The sequence below is a fragment of the Salvelinus fontinalis genome, chromosome 29, assembly GCF_029448725.1.
Source record: "Salvelinus fontinalis isolate EN_2023a chromosome 29, ASM2944872v1, whole genome shotgun sequence".
Lineage (NCBI taxonomy): Eukaryota > Metazoa > Chordata > Actinopteri > Salmoniformes > Salmonidae > Salvelinus > Salvelinus fontinalis.
Genome location: NC_074693.1, coordinates 32,080,927 through 32,101,263, shown reverse-complemented (window position 1 = coordinate 32,101,263; position 20,337 = coordinate 32,080,927). Strand labels below are relative to the sequence as shown.

The following is a 20,337-nucleotide window of genomic DNA, read 5'->3' as shown; positions in this document are numbered from 1 at the left end:
AGCTGGGACGCGGGCAGCGGTTGTATTTAACGACCCTCGTGTCGAATCTGATCCAATCCAGAGCGTCTTTCATTTTCTTGGTTACCTCTCGCGAGAGTTGTGTTTTCTGTCAACGTTGTACGTGGCTTCAAATGTAATGCAGGGCGGGGAGGGAGTTAGAAGGATGCTTAAGCTAGCAACCTGAGATTGTTAGTACAAAACTAATGCATGGTCATATGTTTATATTTTGAGGTTACATATTTATTTCATTTGTATTGGGCGAGATTGCTTGTCTCATTTTGACAGCCCATCCAGCTAGCATTGGCGGAGGCGCGATTTTGAAAGCCATAACAGCTCTGGGTTAATTTTAGCTAGGCAGCTACTGTAGTTTGCTAGCATATCCTCTATAATCAATAACCAATCAATATGGCAAGTGTGGAGTCGTCGACGGAATTCACTAGTTCGCTGACTGTCTCGTCTCATCTTCCGCCACCACGGACGCGAATTTTCAAGATCATCGTGATTGGGGACTCCGGTGTGGGCAAGACCTGCCTCACCTACCAATTCTGTGCGGGCAAGTTTCCGGAGAAAACCGAGGCCACGATCGGGGTGGACTTTCGGGAGAAACTTATCGAGATTGACGGCGAGAAAATCAAGGTGAATAGATAGATTACGTAAAACAAGTGAAATGATTGTTTGGGTTGTTCCAAAACAGCACAACCTGGAAACAATTGACATATAAATGCAGTCTACCTCATCCACGTTGGAGTTGTTGTGGCATCAACTTCAATCGTTTCTTGTCTTTGATCATCTCAAGGGCAGTGGCAGAAGAGAAAACAATCTGTCTGGTGCGCTAACTGCCCTCTGCAGAATCATACATATTACAGTTCAGTTCATCCTCTGGCAAGCTCACAGTGAATATAAGGTCTATCTAGGCACTGTATTTCAGTTCCTTGGGGACTGACAACATTCAATAAAGAAGCTGTTCAGAGTGTGTTTGACTCTTTCCCCCTCCAGGTTCAGCTCTGGGACACGGCAGGCCAGGAGCGTTTCCGTAAGAGCATGGTGCAGCACTACTACCGCAACGTACATGCTGTGGTGTTCGTGTACGACGTGACCAGTGCCGCCAGCTTCCGCAGCCTCCCGGCCTGGATCGAGGAGTGTAAGCAGCACGCTCTGGGCCAGGAAGTCCCGAGGATCCTGGTTGGGAACAAGTGTGACCTGCAGAACTCTGTCCAGGTGGGCACAGACTTGGCCCAGCAGTTTGCTGACGCCCACTCCATGCCCTTGTTTGAGACATCTGCCAAGAACCCCAGCAACGACGGCCATGGTGACGGTAGCCATGGTAACAGTGATCACGTGGAGGCCATTTTCATGACGGTAGCCCACAAGCTGAAGTCCCAGAAGCCACTGATACTGAGCCAGCTGCCCGGGGGGGACACGGTGACCCTGACAAGGGGAAGGGACGAGGGCGAGGAGAAGGCGAGCTGGGCCTGCATGTGCTGAGAGAGAGCATTGGGGGGGAGCAAGAGAGGAAGGTTGTGGGGAGATATAGGAATCAGGGTAGATTCCTCTACTTCCAATATCAGGGTAGATTCTCTCCTAACAGTTAAGCACCTTTTTATTATTTAAGTGGATGTTTGGTCACCTGAGAGATGGGGTGATGTCATCATATTACAAGAGTTCAGGTGCCCTCAGTCTTTGTCAACACACATATTTCACTCACCTGCTGTGCTCCACCTTGACCGTGTGTTACCACACACACGTTCTGTGTTAGGAGGTAGTCCTGACGGTGTTGGCACTGTCATCATATGGTAAACATCTCAGTGACATGGGAAAGGATAAAAAGGAACTTGTTTGAAGTGAATCTTGTTGACTGGTTCCACTGAACTGTGTTTGAGCTAGAAAACTGTTGGCCACATTGATGTACAACATATATTCAATTTACACACACACACACCTCCTAGTATACAGCAAGCAATATCAGTACACATCACTCAGGCGTTTCTGTACCAAAATACCCATCCATAGGGTTTATAATTGTGCCCCTACGCAAGTCCCACAATATACAAAAGTTCTCTTAAGCAAAGTTATGATCTTCTGTAGCATGTCTTGCATAAGTAACGTCTATAAAACAACTATTACAATATACAAAAAATACCATGTATCTTAAATCTTTTCTAACTGTACCGTGTTTTCTACCCTATGATGTCATCCCAAATGCCTTCACTACCGTCACCATTGCTTTGTGCGTTTGGATCACAGCTGGTCCTGTGGTGCATCGTTTTATGTGTGTTAGTGAGAAAGATGTGGGGCATAACATCAGATCAGTACTGTGAGTGCAGCACGGTGTGATGCTGTGTGATGCTGCACGGTGTGATGCTGCACTAACCACTCCGCCTGATGAGATCACTGTTGATGTGGGGCAAGACTCGTCATCATTCCCTCTTCATAATCTGCTTTGGCAAAGTAATGATGACAACTGCTAACAATGCATGGGTATCTTTATCTTTACAACAAGCCTGTAAAATGTGTCAAAAGTGGTGGTGAGGAGCTTGATAACCTGTATTGTTGCCGTTGAACCTTAGCTAATAGACCTGCTTCTTTGAACATGGGACAGTTGCAAAGAAACCCCACCAGTGAAATGACCCTCTAATGAAGACGGTTGGTGTTTATGTACTGTATGTCGGATTACCGGGAGGTCTTTTCGTATAATTACCGTTTTTAGCCAGTAAGGAACAGATGCCACCCCACAGTATGTCAACACAACAATTAGCTGCGCTAAAGTACTGTGGGCTTAGATAGCCTTTTCTCAGGATACAGTTCAATTAAAAGATATTCACTTTCTCTGACCTGTTGCCCTTAGATTGGTCTATAGAACTAGACAAGGGGGGGAAAATGGTAGGCTTTATCAATTGCCTTGCACTCTTGTTTTGCTTACATGTGGCCTTCACTGCTTTAAATATTTTAGTTTTTTTTAAGTTCTGTTAGTGCTCTGTGTGGTTAATTTATCATTTCAGGTTAATCAAATTATTATTATTTTTCTGTTCATTTTATTTGGGCTATTTGATACAAAGGTATGTCTGTGAGAAAGACTGTTTATTTTAACGAGACTGATCACTTCAAGAAATAACTACTGGGAACAAAACAAGGGAGTAAAGCCTTGCAATGGATTACATTACAAATGTTATGTGTAACCTTGCAATAAAGCATCCTCAACATTTCAACGCAATGCATGTCATTTCAGGTCGACATGTTCTTTTATCTGTGGGATGGGGGAGTTAAAGAGAAGTGCGAGTTAAACTATTGTTGTGTTGTTCGTTTGTGGGAGCTGTTAGGGTCAGGGTATTACCCAGTGGCGTGCCGTGGGCCTGGGCCTTCAGTGAGGTACTACACAGTCCCACCCGAATTAATTCACCTCTTATTACCATCATTATGATGCCATGGCTTTAGACACAATACATTTAGACAGAAACGCAGTATAACCAGGCGTTGCGTCACCTTGAAATTGACAAATTGACATTTTTGGGTAAACAGTGTTTACCCAAAAACATGACACAATCAATGAGTCTTTTCAATATTTCCCTTCACCTTTTCATTGTGCAGCTCCGTTGCCCTGCGCGCTTGTTCTTTGAGATGTAGATCCACTCCGGTGTCCCCAAAAGTTTTCAAAAGCACCATTGCTTGTAAGTGCCCAGCCGTACTTTGGTGTCTCGTTGCTGCCTTGGTTAGCAGTGCTTCTCGGAGCATGTGAGCCATTGACAGCGCTCGTAGTTGAAACTTTGAAAGTGGCGAGCGAACGTACCCCTTTCCCGCCTGTGACAGGCTTTGTGGCGTCGGGCGACCTCTCCTTACAATGTCTAACTTTTCTTGAAAAGTTCGTCTTGAGAATGGCGTAGTAATTATATCCTCGACCAAATCGATATCTTCTCCTTCCGCCATTGTGGGTTGAAAAAACAGCTTAGTAGTACGCAAATTAATTCGTTTATCAAATTCAGTTCCCTAGATCTGCATATACCTGCCCATAGGACCTGCCTCTCAATATTGGTAATCCAATCAAAAGACGTGCACGCACTACGCCTGCTAGCTGGCTCCTGTGTAACACTGGAGCCAGCCAGCAGGCGTACAATAGCCAACTCTAAAGCTGATTGGTTGACACTAAATTTTAATTTCCATTCACTATAAGCTACAAGCGCCCGCACTGTTGATTCTGAAGGCCTGAGGGCAGATTTTAGACCCCTGGCAACACATGATGGCTGAATATGATTGGATAAAAGATCTAACATAAAGACCAGCCCTCCAAATCTCAACCTGGGGCTGGAAGCAGCGCAACCAAGAGGAAAGCTATGAAATGAAGAGTATAACTCTTACTCTGGGGATTAATTTAATACATATTTGCGGGAAAATATATTTAAAAAAAATATATATATATATTCTGATGATGTTTAGGCCAGCAGAGAAGGCCTTGCAGGCCCTGACGGCCCACCACTGGTATTACCACTTCAGGGTTGTTGTGATGGTGGAACACCTCGTTGTCATTCTCGCCATTGGTCAACGTTAGGCATGCCTAGCCTGACACCATCACCATGGAAACACAGGAGCATACTAAGACAGGATAAACCTGGCGAGGGTCAAACCATGCTATTAGATGATTGAACATTGTCACCTTTGGCATTCAATCAGACAATTGTAGCCTCAAGCCAATGCCACCTTGATCACTTACCAATACTGTGTTTTTCCTTTGGGAAGCAAAGAGTCACCACAAAATTAAACAAATCAAGTGTTGTACTCTACATTTGACAAATCATTTAAATTGTTTAGATGAAAGAACACTCATATTGTTCACCAAACCAGTCCACACAGGTGCTCGAGTTTCACTGAGGTTGGTGTTTTTGCGTAAAAAATACGCCAATGAACCCTCACACAACGCCGCACAGGCCAACTGCAGCATGCCCAGAACAACCACCCTGCTCTGGTTTAATAAGGATCGGACCCTTTTTTTCACTTTTCGCCTAAAATGACAACCAAATCTAACTGCCTGTAACAGAAACTGCAGGAGTTCAAACTTTAGAACCCATTTCCTACATTTGAAAATAAAAATACATTTTATCAATCAAAACTATGCTACATTTTATCTCTATGACCCTCGTGATGACAAATCAGAGCAAGATTACTGTATGTAAGTACATTATTTACCTTCAGAGGTGAATGTATCAAACCAGTTGCCGTGAAAAGTTTTTTGTTGTGCACTTTCCTCAAACAATAGCATGGTATTTTTTCACTGTAATGGCTATTGTAAATTGGACAGTGCAGTTAGATTAACAAGAATTTAAGCTTTCTGTCCATATAAGACATGTCTATGTCCTGGGAAAAGTTCTTGTTACTTACAACCTCATGCAAATCAAATTAGCGCACCTTAGCTCAACTGTCCTGGTGGAGGGACACCGATCCCCGTAGAGTTAACCCCTTCTCTGCCGGACATAAATAGCCATCATTGTACTTCCTTCTTCTGTGATGTTGTCCTTCGGTTGCAAATGCTAAGCGTTTTTAAATACGCTTCCGATCTCCAGCTCCATGGGCAATCCCACAATTTTCTCCACCAAAACTACACATTCCTTCATCTCCTATCTAGGACTCTCCTTCCTACATACTGCTGCAACGTGCCCATAAACTCAATAGTATAGAAGTATAAAGAGGGGTTCCTGCAGATGCAGGAATGCCCTGAATTGCGAGCAGCAGATCCAACCTTCACGTCGCTTTTGACTGCTGTCATATTATATACTTCATCTACCACTCCACTGCTTCCCTCAGCTCTCTACTCTTTAGCTAACCCCCACTGAGCTGCACGGTACCTGTCGATCACTATGTAACCAAAGCATGCGGCGGGGTGGGCACAGATCTAAAGGACATCAAGCCTAAAATTATTAATTTTGGGGGTACTCTTTCTAAAGGACAGTTTGTTTTAGATTTTGGTGACCACCTCAGACAAACAAACACACACACACACACCTCCAGTCCCCAGTAAATTATATTTCTTCACCACCACTGGAGAGAAGTCATCAGTTGACACCTCCAACATTATCCAAGTTGTTCTGACAATATACTGCACCGAATGACTGTATAGCATATTCTATACTGTACTATACAATACCAAATTATGATAATGTAGATAACCCTACTGTATTTTTCTTTTTGCTATCAGAAATAGACATCCACCTGTTTTCACTCAGCCTCCTAAAACAATCCCTCCTCAATATTGTGGGCGTGTTCTAGAAACTCAGCTCTGGGTCATTCATAATACAGGAACATACTTGTGGACAACAGGTGTAACTTGACTTTCCCTAAGGAAGTTATGCAAACCAACCTGGTGTTATTACCAAAATCATGACTACAGAAATAACATGAAGACAGCTTGTCTGTCGAAACGTTGGACATAAATATTTTTGCATCTGAGCTCCTAGAGTGTGCGGCTCTCCTTTATTTTCTTAAGTGAGACTTAGCATTGCCATATGGCAGTCTACACAGATATCTATGACATTGCTTATGGGAAGAGAACCATGTAGCCTTATGTAAATGTAATGTTGAGTTCATAAGATTGAAGTGTTGTTGGCACATGTTCCTCAGGATACCTGGCAAGAGGGTTGTGGCTGGCGAGAATGACACACAAGGTCATGTCGCCCATTGTCACTGGACCACCAGAGTTTGAGAGAACATTCCGGGCACAGTAAGAACTCTAAAGTTACTTGATTTTAGATGAACATGATGTCATTCTTCATTCTTAAATGCTGTGTCTGCATAACTCAATGCTGATGTGTGTGTGTGTGTGTGTGTCCCATTGCTTCCTGTCATCCCTATTCAGAAAAGTGTTGATTGGTACCCAGTCTTCTTAGTGGTGCTGTGGACTTCTGGACTGCTCTTCGGGGAGGTAATATGGCTGAGGTTTTGAGGCACATTTGTCAAACTCTTTCCCCAGAGGGCCGAGTGTCTGTGGGTTTTCGCTCCACCCTTGTACTTGATTGATGAATTAAGATCACTAATTAGTAAATAACTCCCCTCACCTGGTTGTCTAGATCTTAATTGAAAGGAAAAAACAAAAACCTGCAGACACTCGGCCCTCCGTGGAATGAGTTTGACACCCGTGTTTTAAGGCATTCTTTACATTTTGTACCATAAAATACCACAAAATACTGTACATTTGTGTCTTCCTAGTGCTTGTAGTTCTTGGAGGTGTTGTGTGTGTGTGTGTATGGTGGCTCGACAAATGTATTTCAATGGATTCGTCTTGTCCACTAAAACAAGGCAGGTTTGCCTGAAAAGGTGAACATGGTTAAGTCTGTACTGTATTCTGCCCCTCTTAAAGACCTGGCAACAAAGAAAGTATTTTTTAAACCTCACGCTTTGGGCTGGATGTGTTAATGTGTAGTTCATACATGCATAATCCATGAGCAGAATTACTCTCTTACCTCAATTCGCTATGACATCTCTACTTTGAAAGTGACTGTTGTCTTGAAGCTGTACTATACCATTTTTCCTACCTTTCCCCCCACGTGGGCCAGCCCACTAGGAATTAGAGTTCTAGCAAATGAGCGTCAGCCCCTCGCATTTGAGTGTGTGGTGGTTCATTTCTGTATTATCAAAAAATGAGGAGAGATAAACTTATCACACAAGTCAGAGTTATACTTAAACTAAATATTTATTCACTTATTAAGGAGAGCAGGTCACACACACACACACAAGTGAATGATGTGAGTGCTCTGCAACAACGATGGCTGGTCGACGAACCACCCTTAGATGATTCATGAAGAGCACCGACACAAAGGATACAAAGATCTTTTATAGTCTACATGACAAACAACAGATGTGTGGAATGGGTCGCAAGGTTAAGATTTGTATGAAAGAAATTAATAATTCACAGGAGACAGGATCTGCTGTAAAGACTGGTCTCATTGTGTGGAAACCAGGGTCTGGCCCCCAAAACAAGGTTCCTCTCATAATTATAGAAAACAGAAAGGAAAACACAGCACACTGCTGCTCATGGTCCCAGGTGATATTTATTTACAACGTTTCGACCCTTAGGTCTACATTAGGCATCCATATCCCAGGTGGGGCTGGAAGGTTCTATATATAGGGGCAGTACTCAGTGACATCACTTCCTGAAACAGGATGTAAAAGAAAATGTATAACATAGTTTCACAATATTACCATTCAATGTATCAATATATATGATCATACACATGGGATGTGATCAGTATTTACAGTAATATACATACACATACAATATTAAATTAGGATAAAAAAAAAACACAATTTAGACATTGAAACTATAAAAACGGTTTCAAGATGTGATGGTTATTAAGGACAAAACCTCCCTCTCTACAGATCTCTATAGGAAACCTAGGGACAGGAATACCCTCCTTAGAGGTGACAGCTTTCATCCACGTCCACTTATTAAAAGTCTCCCTATAAGTCTCCCAATTCAGTCGCATCAGAAGAATGTGCAGCTCTGATGCTTCTTATCAGGAACATTCCACGGACCTCACAAAAACGTTTAAGGAAAGGGGGTACAAAGACAATTGGGTAAAACATGTCAATGATCGTTTTGAAGGACTAACAGTTGGATAGCCTTCAACCAAAAGTCAAAGAAAAAGCAGAACATGTCCAATCATGCTTTACGCAATACTCACCATTGGGGAAGGCATTTAAGGACATTGTCAGGAAGCACTGGTAAATTATTGATACGGACCCACAATTGAAACCCATTTTTAAATATCCCCCCAAACGTGAGAGATCAAATCAAATTTTATTCGTCACATGCACCGAATACAACAGGTGTAGGTAGACCTTAGAATGAAATGCTTACTTACGAGCCCCTAACCAACAATGCAGTTAAAAAAATAATACAGATAAGAAATAAAAGTAACAAGTAATTAAAGAGCAGCAGTAAAATTACAATAGCGAGACTATACAGGGGGGTACCGGTACAGAGTCAATGTGCGGGGGAACCGGTTAGTTGAGATAATATGTACATGTAGGTAGAGTTAATTAAAGTGACTATGCATAGATGATAACAACAGAGAGTAGCAGTGGTGTAAAAGAGGTGGGGGGGGGGGGGGGGGGGGGGGCAATGCAAATAGTCTGGGTAGCCATTTGATTGGGTGTTCAGGAGTCTTGTGGCTTGGGGGGTAGAAGCTGGGTAGAAGCCACTTGGACCTAGACTTGGCACTCCGGTACCACTTGCCGTGCGGTAGCAGAGAAGTCTATGACTAGGGTGGCTGGAGTCTTTGACAATTTTTAGGGCCTTCCTCTGACACCGCCTGGTATAGAGGTCCTGGATGGCAGGAAACTTGGCCCCAGTGATGTACTGAGCCGTTCGCACTACCCTCTGTAGTGCCTTGCGGTCGGAGACCGAGCAGATGCAATACCAGGCAGTGATGCAAACAGTCAGGATGCTCTCGATGGTGCAGCTGTAGAACCTTTTGAGGATCTGAGGACCCATGCCAAGTCTCCTGAGGGGGAATAGGTTTTGTCGTGCCCTCTTCACAACTGTCTTGGTGTGCTTTGGACCATGTTAGTTTGTTGGTGATGTATACACCAAGGAACTTGAAGCTCTCAACCTGCTCCACTGCAGCACCATCGATGAGAATGGGGGTGTGCTTGGTCCTCCTTTTTCTGTAGTCCACAATCATCTCCTTTGTCTTGATCACGTTGAGGGAGAGGTTGTTGTCCTGGCACCACACGGCCAAGTCTCTGACCTCCCTATATGCTGTCTCGTTGTCGGTGATCAGGCCTACCACTGTTGTGTCATCGGCAAGCTTAATGATGGTGTTGGAGTCATGCCTGGCAGTGCAGTCATAAGTGAACAGGGAGTACAGGAGGGGACTGAGCACACACCCCTGAGGGGCCCCTGTGTTGAGGATCAGCGTGGCGGATGTGTGTTACCTACCCTTACCACCTGGGGGCGGCCCATCAGAAAGTCCAGGATCCAGTTGCAGAGGGAGGTGTTTAGTCCCAGGGTCCTTAGCTTATTGATGAGCACTGAGGGCACTATGGTGTTGAACACTGAGCTGTAGTCAATGAATAGCATTCTCACATAGGTGTTCCTTTTGTCCAGGTAGGAAAGGGCAGTGTGGAGTGCAATAGAGACTGCATCATCTGTGGATCTGTTGGGGCGGTATGCAAATTGGAGTGGGTCTAGGGTTTCTGGATCATGGTGTTGATGTGAGCCATGACCAGCCTTTCAAAGCACTTCATGGCTACAGATGTGAGTGCTATGGGTCAGTAGTAATTTAGGGAGTTTACCTTAGTGTTCTTGGGGACAGGCACTATGGTGGTCTGCTTAAAACATGTTGGTATTACAGACTCGGACAGGGAGAGGTTGAAAATGTCAGTGAAGGCACTTGCCAGTTGGTCAGCGCAAGCTCGCAGTACACGTCCTGGTAATCGGTCTGGCCCTGCGGCCTTGAATGTTGACCTGTTTAAAGGTCTTACATCGGCTGCGGAGAGCGTGATCACACAGTCTTCCGGAACATCTGGTGCTCTCATGCATGTTTCTGTTTTATTTGCCTCGAAGCGAGCATAGAAGTTGTTTAGCTCGTCTGGTAGGCTCGTGTCACTGGGAAGCTCTCGGCTGTGCTTCCCTTTGTAGTCTGTAATGGTTTGTAAGCCCTGCCACATCCGACGAGCGTCAGAGCTGGTGTAGTACAATTCGATCTTAGTCTGTATTGACGTTTGTGTCAGGATTTGGCCAGGATTGTTCAGGTTTTGTTCACTAGATGTCCCCATTGCACCTTTTTTGAACCTTTTGTTTTTTCCTTGCTCTAATTATTGTTTGCACCTGTGTGTCGTTTTCTTGTTGGTATTTAAACCCTGTGTGTTCCTCAGTTCTTTGCTCAGTGTTTGTATGTTAGCACCCAGCCCCAGCCCAAGCCTTGCTGGGAACATATATTTCTCTTGTTGGATTTTCCAGAGGTTCTCTGGTTTAGTTCTTGTTTATTTTTGATTAGTCTTTTGAGGTTTGTTTGTTCCCTGCTATTTTTACCACTTTGTGGAGTTTCTTTGTATTTTTGGAGGATATCCATTTTTTCCTCTTGGCTTTATTTTTGTCGTTGTGGATTTAGATTCTTTGCCTGAAGATCTTTTCCTTTTATTAAACCACCATCTCTAGTACTGCTGTGTCTGCCTCATCTTCTGGGTTCTGCCGACTATTAGTGACTGTTTCTCACACCGGGTCCTGACAGTTTGCCTGTTTGATGGTTCGTCGGAGGGCATAGCGGGATTTCTTATAAGCTTCCGGGTTGGAGTTCCGCTCCTTGAAAGTGGCAGCTCCTAGCTTTTAGCTCAGTGCGGATGTGGCGTCTGGTTGGTGTATGTTGTACGTACAGCCACTGTGGGGACAATGTCATCGATGCACTTATTGATGAAGCCAGTGACTAATGTGGTGTACTCCTCAATGCCATCGGAGGAATCCCGGAACGTAGTCCAGTCTGTGTTAGCAAAACATTCCTGTAGCTTAGCATCTGTTTCATCTGACCACTTTTTTATAGACCGAGTCACTGGTGCTTCCTGCTTAAATTTTTGCTTGTAAGCAGGAATCAGGAGAATAGAATTTCAGATTTGCCAAATGGAGGGTGAGGGAGATCTCTGTACGCATCTCTGTGTGTGGAGTAAAGGTGGTCCAGAGTCCCCCCCCCCCCCCCCTCTGGTTGCACATTTAACATGCTGATAGAAATTTGGTAAAACGGATTTAAGTTTCCCTACATTGAAGTCCCTGGCTACTACGAGCGCCGTTTTCTTGTTTGCTTGTGGCAGAATACATCTCCTTCAATGCTGTCTTAGTGCCAGCCTCTGACTGTATGTAAACAGCTACGAAAAATACAGATAAACTCTCTAGGTAGATATTGTGGTCTACAGCTTATCATGAGATACTCTACCTCAGGCGAGCAATAGCTCGAGACTTCCTTATATCGTGCACCAGCTGTTATTTACAAAAATACATAGTCTGCCGCCCCTTGTCTTACCAGACGCCGCTCTTCTATCCTGCCGGTACAGAGTACAACCAGCCAGCTGTATGTTGATAGTGTCGTCGTTTAGCCACGACTCTGTGAAGCATAAGATATTAAAGTTTTGAATGTCCCGTTGGTAGTTTAATCTTCCGCGTAGGTCATCGATTTTATTCTCCAAAGATTGCACGTTTGCTAGCAGAGTGGAAGGAAGAGGGGGTTAATTCTATCGCCTACGAATTCTCAGAAGGCAGCCCGCCCTTTGTCCCCATTTTCTCCGCCTCCTCTTCACGCAAATCACGGGGATCTGGGCCTGTTCCCGAGAAAGCAGTTTATCGTTCTCGTCGGGCTCGTCAGACTCGTTAAAGCGGAAAAAAAGGATTTTGGCAGTCTGTTGTGAGTAATCACAGTCCTGATGTCCAGAAGTTATTTTCGGTCATAAGAGACGGTAGCGGCAACATTATGTACAAAATAAGTTTCAAAAATAAGTTACAAACAACCCAAATAAACAAACAAAAAACTAAATTGGTTGAGGACACGTAAAACGTCTGCCTTCTTTTTACGTCTGCCTTCCATTTTAATAATATTGATATTAGATTTTGTGGTTAAATCTGATTATCCACCAGAGAAAGGGGGAAACTTTTTTGGACAAGGTTCTGGAGCGTAATTACAAATGTGGCCAATGCAGGTTTACGTACAAATGCAACTTATTTACACACAGGACAAAGATTGAAAATCAAGGGCCTAATTACCTGCATGTCCATCAATGTTATTTACATGTTGAAATATCCTTGTGGTCTGTCTTACATAGGGAAAACCCATAGAAGCCTTAAGACACGGATCAATGAACAACGCAGCAATATACGGACAGGTGAGACAAAAAATCCGGTTGCTGTTCATTTTGCACAAGCTGGACATCCTATTAGTTCTCTGAGATACATTGGAATAGAAATGGTCAAGATGTCATGCAGGGGAGGGGACATTAAGAGGAAACTTCTTCAAAGGGAATCATCCTGGATCCACAGGCTGAACACTGTCTCCTCTTGGCCTTAACGAGGAGTTTGACTTGAAACTGTTTTTATGTCAAAATGTAGGTACAATATTCAATTAGGATTTTTTTTAATGTGCATGTATATTACTGTAAATATTGATCACATTCCCTGTGTATGATCATATATTTTGATACACTGAATTGTAATATTGTGAAACTGTTATACATTGTTTACCTGTTGTTTCAGGAAGTGATGTCACTGAGTACTGCCCCTATATATAGGACCTTCCACCCCGACCTGGGATATGGATGCCTGATGAAGACCTAAGGGTCGAACCGTTGTAAATAAATATCACCTGGGAGAATGAGCAACAGTGTGCAGCATTTTCCTTTCTGTTTTCCATGAGTTTGTCTACAACTCCAGCACCTGTGGAAAGCACCTGGATCTCTGTATGTTCTTCAGCTTTTGTCCTCTCATAATTATCCGAGCAATCTGAACCCTGGTACCTCCCTGCTATGGAATGCGGTCTTTATAACCAAAGGCATGGTAAATCCACTGTCAGCATTAAGCTGATTACACTCAGAAGACAACGCACAGATGAGTGTTCTAAGAACCCTATTCTATTCCATAAAACAACCATTTTATGCAATAACAGTATTATAACATAATTTTGCTCTCACAAGTGACAGCTAGAAGAGACCTGTCCAGCGTTCTCCAATGAGGTTGCAGGGCGGGCCCAACGGCTCAGTGGACACAGCAGAGAGAAAGAGCAATGACATGGGGCACATATCTGCTCATATGTGACGTAGTAGGCAATTTTCAGAACTATTGGCTAAAAAGTATACAAAAGTACCGGAGAATCTGTAATGAATAGCTACATTAACTTACTCTGCTTGTCTGTGCTGAGAACCATCCATATTCTCCATTCTCCAAAATGGTTTCTATGATGCAAAAGCATTAGGAATAAATATTACCAAATGTATGGAGAAAATGCACTGGTGGTAGCATTTCTGCTTTGTGGTATACCCCTGTGCAACTCCAAAATAAAATTGAAATCTTAAAAAAAGCTTTTGACCACGCTTTTACGTGTCTTAACTGTCTACAACAAAATGCAATGTCGTTGACCAGCTGCAGCATTGTTTCAAAGGGGCTCGCAATAATGACCACAATCAATGCCATAAATACCTTAGTATCTCCTGTATATAAATGCCTTAGTATCTCCTGTATATAAATGATGGCTCTGGTTACAATAATCAGTCTTACACCGCCCTCTAGCGGACACACGAGGAACATCTCAGGAAGGAGGCGCTTGACACATTAAATTACCTTGAACAGCTGCTGGCAGGATTGTTGAATTATTTTCTGACGTTTTCCCATTTCAGCACAACATTGCATATTTATTTTTTTTGTCTTTGAGGGTAAGTCATTTGAATATTTTCTATCAATTTCGACTTGTGTTGTTTTAATGGTTTTGTAGAAAGTATTGTTCTGGGTAGCAAATAAGACAGGCCAGTCAGGGTTTGTTTCGCCAGCTGGCCTCTGTCGGCATAGCTAGCAAGATTAGCTACACAGTCTGCTAACTTTGGTGCTAATTATTTGGCCTGGACACTGGTAGAATAACATAATTTATAACATTACCGGTGGCTACCCGATTCGTAAGTCAAAGTGTATAATAATGTTCGAATGTTTCTAGGTTGTGATTGCGTGCAGACAATTTTTATTTTTAGCTAACGTTAGCTAGCTAGCTGGTTAAATTACATAGCACGCTAAATCTATGCTCAACTAGCGTTAGAGTAATATTCTTGTCAGCCAGTGTATCTGTAAAAAGAAAAAAAAAAAGATTAATTGCGATTTAAACAACAAAACATGACCCCGCCACTGTTTTATTAAAAAGCTGAATTGGGTCTGGAGAAATGTAACCACTCTCATATTCAGACGGAGCTGTGCAAGGAATGACCATCAGATTAAGGACTGACCATCCAAGAATGAATGGATGTAGCTATATCATTAATAAAAGTCAAAATGGATGTAGCAATTCCAGATTTCTCCTTTTCAAAGTAGCTGAAATTAAATTTAGCCAACAACTAACTTATTCACAATGGAAGTGTACCACTTCGCTGCAAATTGACTGGCAAATTGAATGGAACAGCGGTAACAAATGTAAGTCTACCAGTAGAGACCGTTGCATTGATTGTATTTAATAATTTACAGTCAATCCTAAAACTGTTGATCAATCCACACATGCAGGCGCCATGTCACAAACCTCTACTTTTCTGAACAAAAATATAAATGCAACATGTATAGTGTTGGTTTCATGAGCTGAAATAAAAGATCTCGAATGTTCCAAACGCACAAAAATGTTTACATCCCTGTTAGTGAGCATTTCTCCTTTGCCAAGATAATCCATCCACCTGACAGGTGTGGCATATCAAGAAGCTGACCAAACAGCATGAGCATTACACAGGTGCACCTTGTGCTGGGGACAATAAAAGGCCACTAAAATGTCCAGTTTTGTCACAACACAATACCACAGAGGTTTTGAGGGAGTGTGCAATTCGCATTGCTGACTTCAGGAATGTCCACCAGAGCTGTTGCCAGAGAATTGAATGTTAATTTATCTACCATAAACCGCCTCTGACGTTGTTTTAGAGAATTTGGCAGTACATCCAACCTCCATCGCAACTGCAGACCCGCGTGTATAGCATTGTGTGGGCGAGAGGTTTGCTGATGTCAATGTTGTGAACAGAGTGCCCCATGGTGGGGGTGGTGTTATGGTATGGGCAGGCATAAGCCACGGACAACAAACAGAATTGCATTTTATGTCAATTTGAATGCACAGATGCGTGACGAGACCCTGAGGCCCATTGTCTGGCCATTCATCCGCCGCCATCACCTCATGTTTCAGCATGATAATGCACGGCCCCATGTTGCAACGATCTGTACACAATTCCTGAAAGCTGAAAATGTCAGTTATTTCATGGCCTGCATACTCACCAGACATGTCACCCATTGAGCATGTTCGGGATGCTCTGGATCGATGTGTACGACAGTGTTCCAGTTCCCGCCAATATCCAGCAACTTCGCACAACCAATGAAAAGGAGTGGGATAACTTTCCACAGGGCACAATCAACAGCCTGATCAACTCTATTTGAAGGGGATGTGTTGCGCTGCATGAGGCAAATGGTGGTCACACCAGATACTGACTGGTTTTCTGATCCACGCCCCTACCTTTATTTTATTGAAATTTTCTCCCCAATTTTCGTGGTATCCAATCGCTAGTAATTACTATCTTGTCTCATCGCTACAACTCCCGTACGGGCTCGGGAGAGACAAAGGTCGAAAGTCATGCGTCCTCCGAAGCACAACCCAACCAAGCCGCACTGCTTCTTAACACAGGGCGCCTCCAACCCGGAAGCCAGCAGCACCAATGTGTCAGAGGAAACACCGGGCACCCGCCCCCCCTTGGTTAGCGCGCACTGCGCCCGGCCCGCCACAGGAGTCGCTGGAGCGTGATGAGACAAGGATATCCCTACCGGCCAAACCCTCCCTAACCCGGACGACGCTAGGCCAATTGTGCGTCGCCCCACGGACCTCCCGGTCGCGGCCGGCTGCGACAGAGCCTGGGCGCGAACCCAGAGACTCTGGTGGCACAGCTAGCGCTGCGATGCAGTGCCCTAGACCACTACCACTGCGCCACCCGGGAGGCCCCCCTACTTTTTTCCCCCTTTTTTTTTTTAAAGGTACCTGTGACCAACAGATGCATATCTGTATTCCCAGTCATGTGAAATCCATAGATTAGGGCCTAATGAATTTATTTAAATTGACTGATTTCCTTATGAACGGTAAAATCTTTGAAATTGTTGCGTTTTTATATTTTTGTAAAGTATACATAAGAGGTGAACAGGTCAGTCAGGGGCCCTTGACCCTTGCCTAAGATCCTATTCCTTCAAAATGTTTGTCCCCTTCCAGTGTCCCTGTAAGTCGCAGCCCTGCATTCCAAAAAGGAAGACGAGTACTTCGCCATGAGCTCCGACGGGGATGGTAAGAGCCTAAGGCTTGCTTCACATACTTCTGGGAAATGTGCAATGTCAACAGCATTTATTTCCTGTGGACATGTTTGTAATATAAATGCATTGTGTGTGTTGTAGGTGACATGGAGAATCAGGCTGAGCTGGAAGAAAAGACCAGGCTTATAAACCAGGTGTTGGAGCTTCAGCACACTCTAGAAGGTGAGACAGCTGGATGTTTGCAGACCGATGAAAGCAGCGGTAAATAATGTTAGTTATTGCAAATCCTTAAATCATTGTTGTTGTCAGACCTGTCGTCACGTGTGGATGCGGTGAAGGAGGAGAACCTGAAGTTGAAGTCTGAGAACCAGGTTCTGGGTCAGTACATCGAGAACCTTATGTCTGCCTCCAGCGTGTTCCAGACCACTGACACCAAGAGCAAACGAAAATAAGGGACCAGACAAGAACCGCCACTGCCCTCCTAAACCAACCCCCCTCTACCTTCAGCCCTCCTAACCCAAATACCACCCAATAAACCCCCCTGAACTACAGCTGGTAGAGTTTATGCCTTTGTCGTCATGACATCCATAGCCCTAGACCCTCCCCTCACTTCGCCACCTTTAAGACTTCTGCAGTGAAGCTCAATTGTTTACGTTGGGTTACTTTTTAACTTTTCTATTTATGTTACAGTATTATTGCCATTGTTACACAGTTGTTGTATCCGACTTTGTTATTTCTGGGTGTATATGTTTATTTTACGACACATAACCTCGCCGGAAGGGACGAGGGAACCGTGTCATTTCAGATTGCCTAGTAGTCTAAATAGGTTTGAAAAATTACGGTAACTATCCCAAAAGTCTCCGGTTTTCCAGAGATCTCAGTTAGAGTATTCCCAGATTTACTGCTTATCCACTTCTAATTACAGGAATCTTCCAGACAGGATTTCTGGAAAAGCCAGGGAATTTGGAGAAAGTTACTGGAATTATGCAACCCTAAGGGCTCTCTATTCAATCTGCATTGCGGAAGTTCAGCTTTACAGCGTGATTGAAATTTAAAGGCAATGTTCCCGCTTTAGCAGAGACCTCATTCACGGTAAACGCTGCATATGTCGGCTCAATGGGAAATGACCTTTACATTTCTATCGCGGAATCTGTAACACTTCAGCTTTACAGCTTGAACAGAGCCTTAAGGTCATCATGTTTTAATATTGTATGCTTTAATATTGTTTGTCATCAATATTATTAGACTATGCTTTTAGGTCTAGGCTCAATTGCAATGATGATTCTCTCCACTGGCAAAGTTTTCATCAAACACACAAGATGTTAAAACAGAGTTCAGCCCTTGTATTTTCTACAATCAATTGTCATTGAATGAACAATTTGGGGCTTGCGCATGTGCATCAATGGTAGAGCAAGTTGATTCTTTGCATTTGTCAGCCAGTGGAAGTCACCCTAAACCTTGGTGTGTAGCCGTTGTGTACATTTGACCATTATGTTCTTTTTTTTTTAAATGCATTTGTTTTAATAAAAGTGTTTTGATTTGCTTTTGAGTGTGTGGTAGTATTCCTCTCATGTGGTGTAGTCTCCACATAGTCCTCTCTAAACCACATCTCCAGCTTCCACATGGGCTCTAAGGGTGCCCGGAAAGACAAATGAGGCACAGCCAGCTTTGTTCTGCATTTCACTGAGCTCATACTGTATGTCCACAGCTAACACAAGGCTCAGTGTCTCAACAATCAGGAACATGTTCTTATAGTTAATATTAGATTTAAAAATCTGTCATGTGCTGCTGGGCCCTGTGGTAGCCTGAATTTCAGTTGACATACCAATCCCTAGATTGATTGAACTTAAATCTATTGACCGCATCAAATGTATTTATAAAGCCCTTTTTACATCTGCCGATGTCACAAAGTGCTTATACAGAAACCCAGCCTAAAACCCCAAACGGCAAGCAATGCAGGTGTAAAAGCACGGTGGCTAGGAAAAAAAAACTCCCTAGGAAGAAACCTAGAGAGGAACCAGGCTATGAGGGGAGGCCAGTCCTCTTCTGGCTGTGCCGGGTGGAGATTATAACAGTACATGGCTAAGATGTTCAAATGCTCATAGATGACCAGCAGGGTCAAATAATAATCACAGCGGTTGTAGAGGGTGCAACAGGTGAGCACCTCAGGAGTAAATGCCAGTTGTCTTTTCATAGCCGATCATTCAGAGTTAGAGAGAGCAGGTGCGGTAGAGACAGAGAGGGTCGAAACAGCAGGCCTGGAACAAGGTAGCACGTCAATCCATTGAATTAGAAACTGAATTTCTCAGGGAGATTCTCAATTAGACCAAAGTCTGTCCTCTTTTCGAGTCCTCTGTGACCTGGAAACCGATAATTATGTAGCAGTGTCAATTTGTTAAGGTGGACGGAGGAGTTTACTTCTCTCCCCGATTGCCTCTGCCGGCCTAGGATACACAAATGTATTCTCCCGGCAGCTAACAAAGTGTTTTAATATCCGGAGGTGAGGATTGGCGCAAAAACCCATATTCTCCATAGAAGTGATTGAGTTGACCCAGCTGCAAGACTTGTGCAGTAGTAGTGCCCCCTGCTGGGGAACATTAGCTGTGACTGCAAGTCGAAGTAAACTCGAGATCAAACTTGGGGAGAAATTGAGCTAACAATACTACTTACTCATCAACTATAATATCTGTAGATATTGTAAAGTCAGACAATTATAATCTAGTTTGTAGAGTAGAGAGAACCTGTATTTTCTACCTATGAAATATGGAACACATCACATAGATACAGTGGGGCAAAAAAGTATTTAGTCAGCCACCAATTGTGCAAGTTCTCCCACTTAAAAAGATGATAGAGGCCTGTAATTATCATCATAGGTACACTTCAACTATGACAGACAAAATGAGACAAAAAAATCCATTGTAGGATTTTTTATGAATTTATTTGCAAATTATGGTGGAAAATAAGTATTTGGTCAATAACAAAAGTTTCTCAATACTTTTATATACCCTTTGTTGGCAATGACAGAGGTCAAACGTTTTCTGTAAGTCTTCACAAGGTTTTCACACACTGTTGCTGGTATTTTGTCCCATTCCTCCATGCAGATCTCCTCTAGAGCAGTGATGTTTTGGGGCTGTTGCTGGGCAACACGGACTTTCAACTCCCTCCAAAGATTTTCTATGGGGTTGAGATCTGGAGACTGGCTAGGCCACTCCAGGACCTTGAAATGCTTCTTACGAAGCCACTCCTTCGTTGCCCGGGCGGTGTGTTTGGGATCATTGTCATGCTGAAAGACCCAGCCACGTTTCATCTTCAATGCCCTTGCTGATGGAAGGAGGTTTTCACTCAAAATCTCACGATAC

The 20,337-nt window shown here is 43.5% G+C and overlaps 2 protein-coding genes across 2 annotated transcripts; both read left to right on the top strand.

The window, feature by feature from the left end:
* The first annotated feature begins 109 nt into the window (after positions 1-109).
* On the top strand, positions 110-3,206 carry LOC129827844 (ras-related protein Rab-33B-like). The gene is made up of 2 exons (XM_055889073.1): positions 110-636; positions 997-3,206. The coding sequence occupies exons 1-2, from the start codon at positions 406-408 to the stop codon at positions 1,483-1,485; spliced, it is 720 nt and encodes a 239-aa protein (XP_055745048.1). The 5' UTR covers positions 110-405; the 3' UTR covers positions 1,486-3,206.
* An 11,045-nt stretch (positions 3,207-14,251) lies between these two features.
* LOC129827845 (short coiled-coil protein B-like) lies at positions 14,252-18,521 on the top strand. The gene is made up of 4 exons (XM_055889074.1): positions 14,252-14,388; positions 16,941-17,012; positions 17,120-17,200; positions 17,288-18,521. Exons 2-4 carry the CDS (start codon positions 16,994-16,996, stop codon positions 17,428-17,430), a joined length of 243 nt encoding a protein of 80 aa, XP_055745049.1. The 5' UTR covers positions 14,252-14,388; positions 16,941-16,993; the 3' UTR covers positions 17,431-18,521.
* The last annotated feature ends 1,816 nt before the right edge of the window (positions 18,522-20,337 follow it).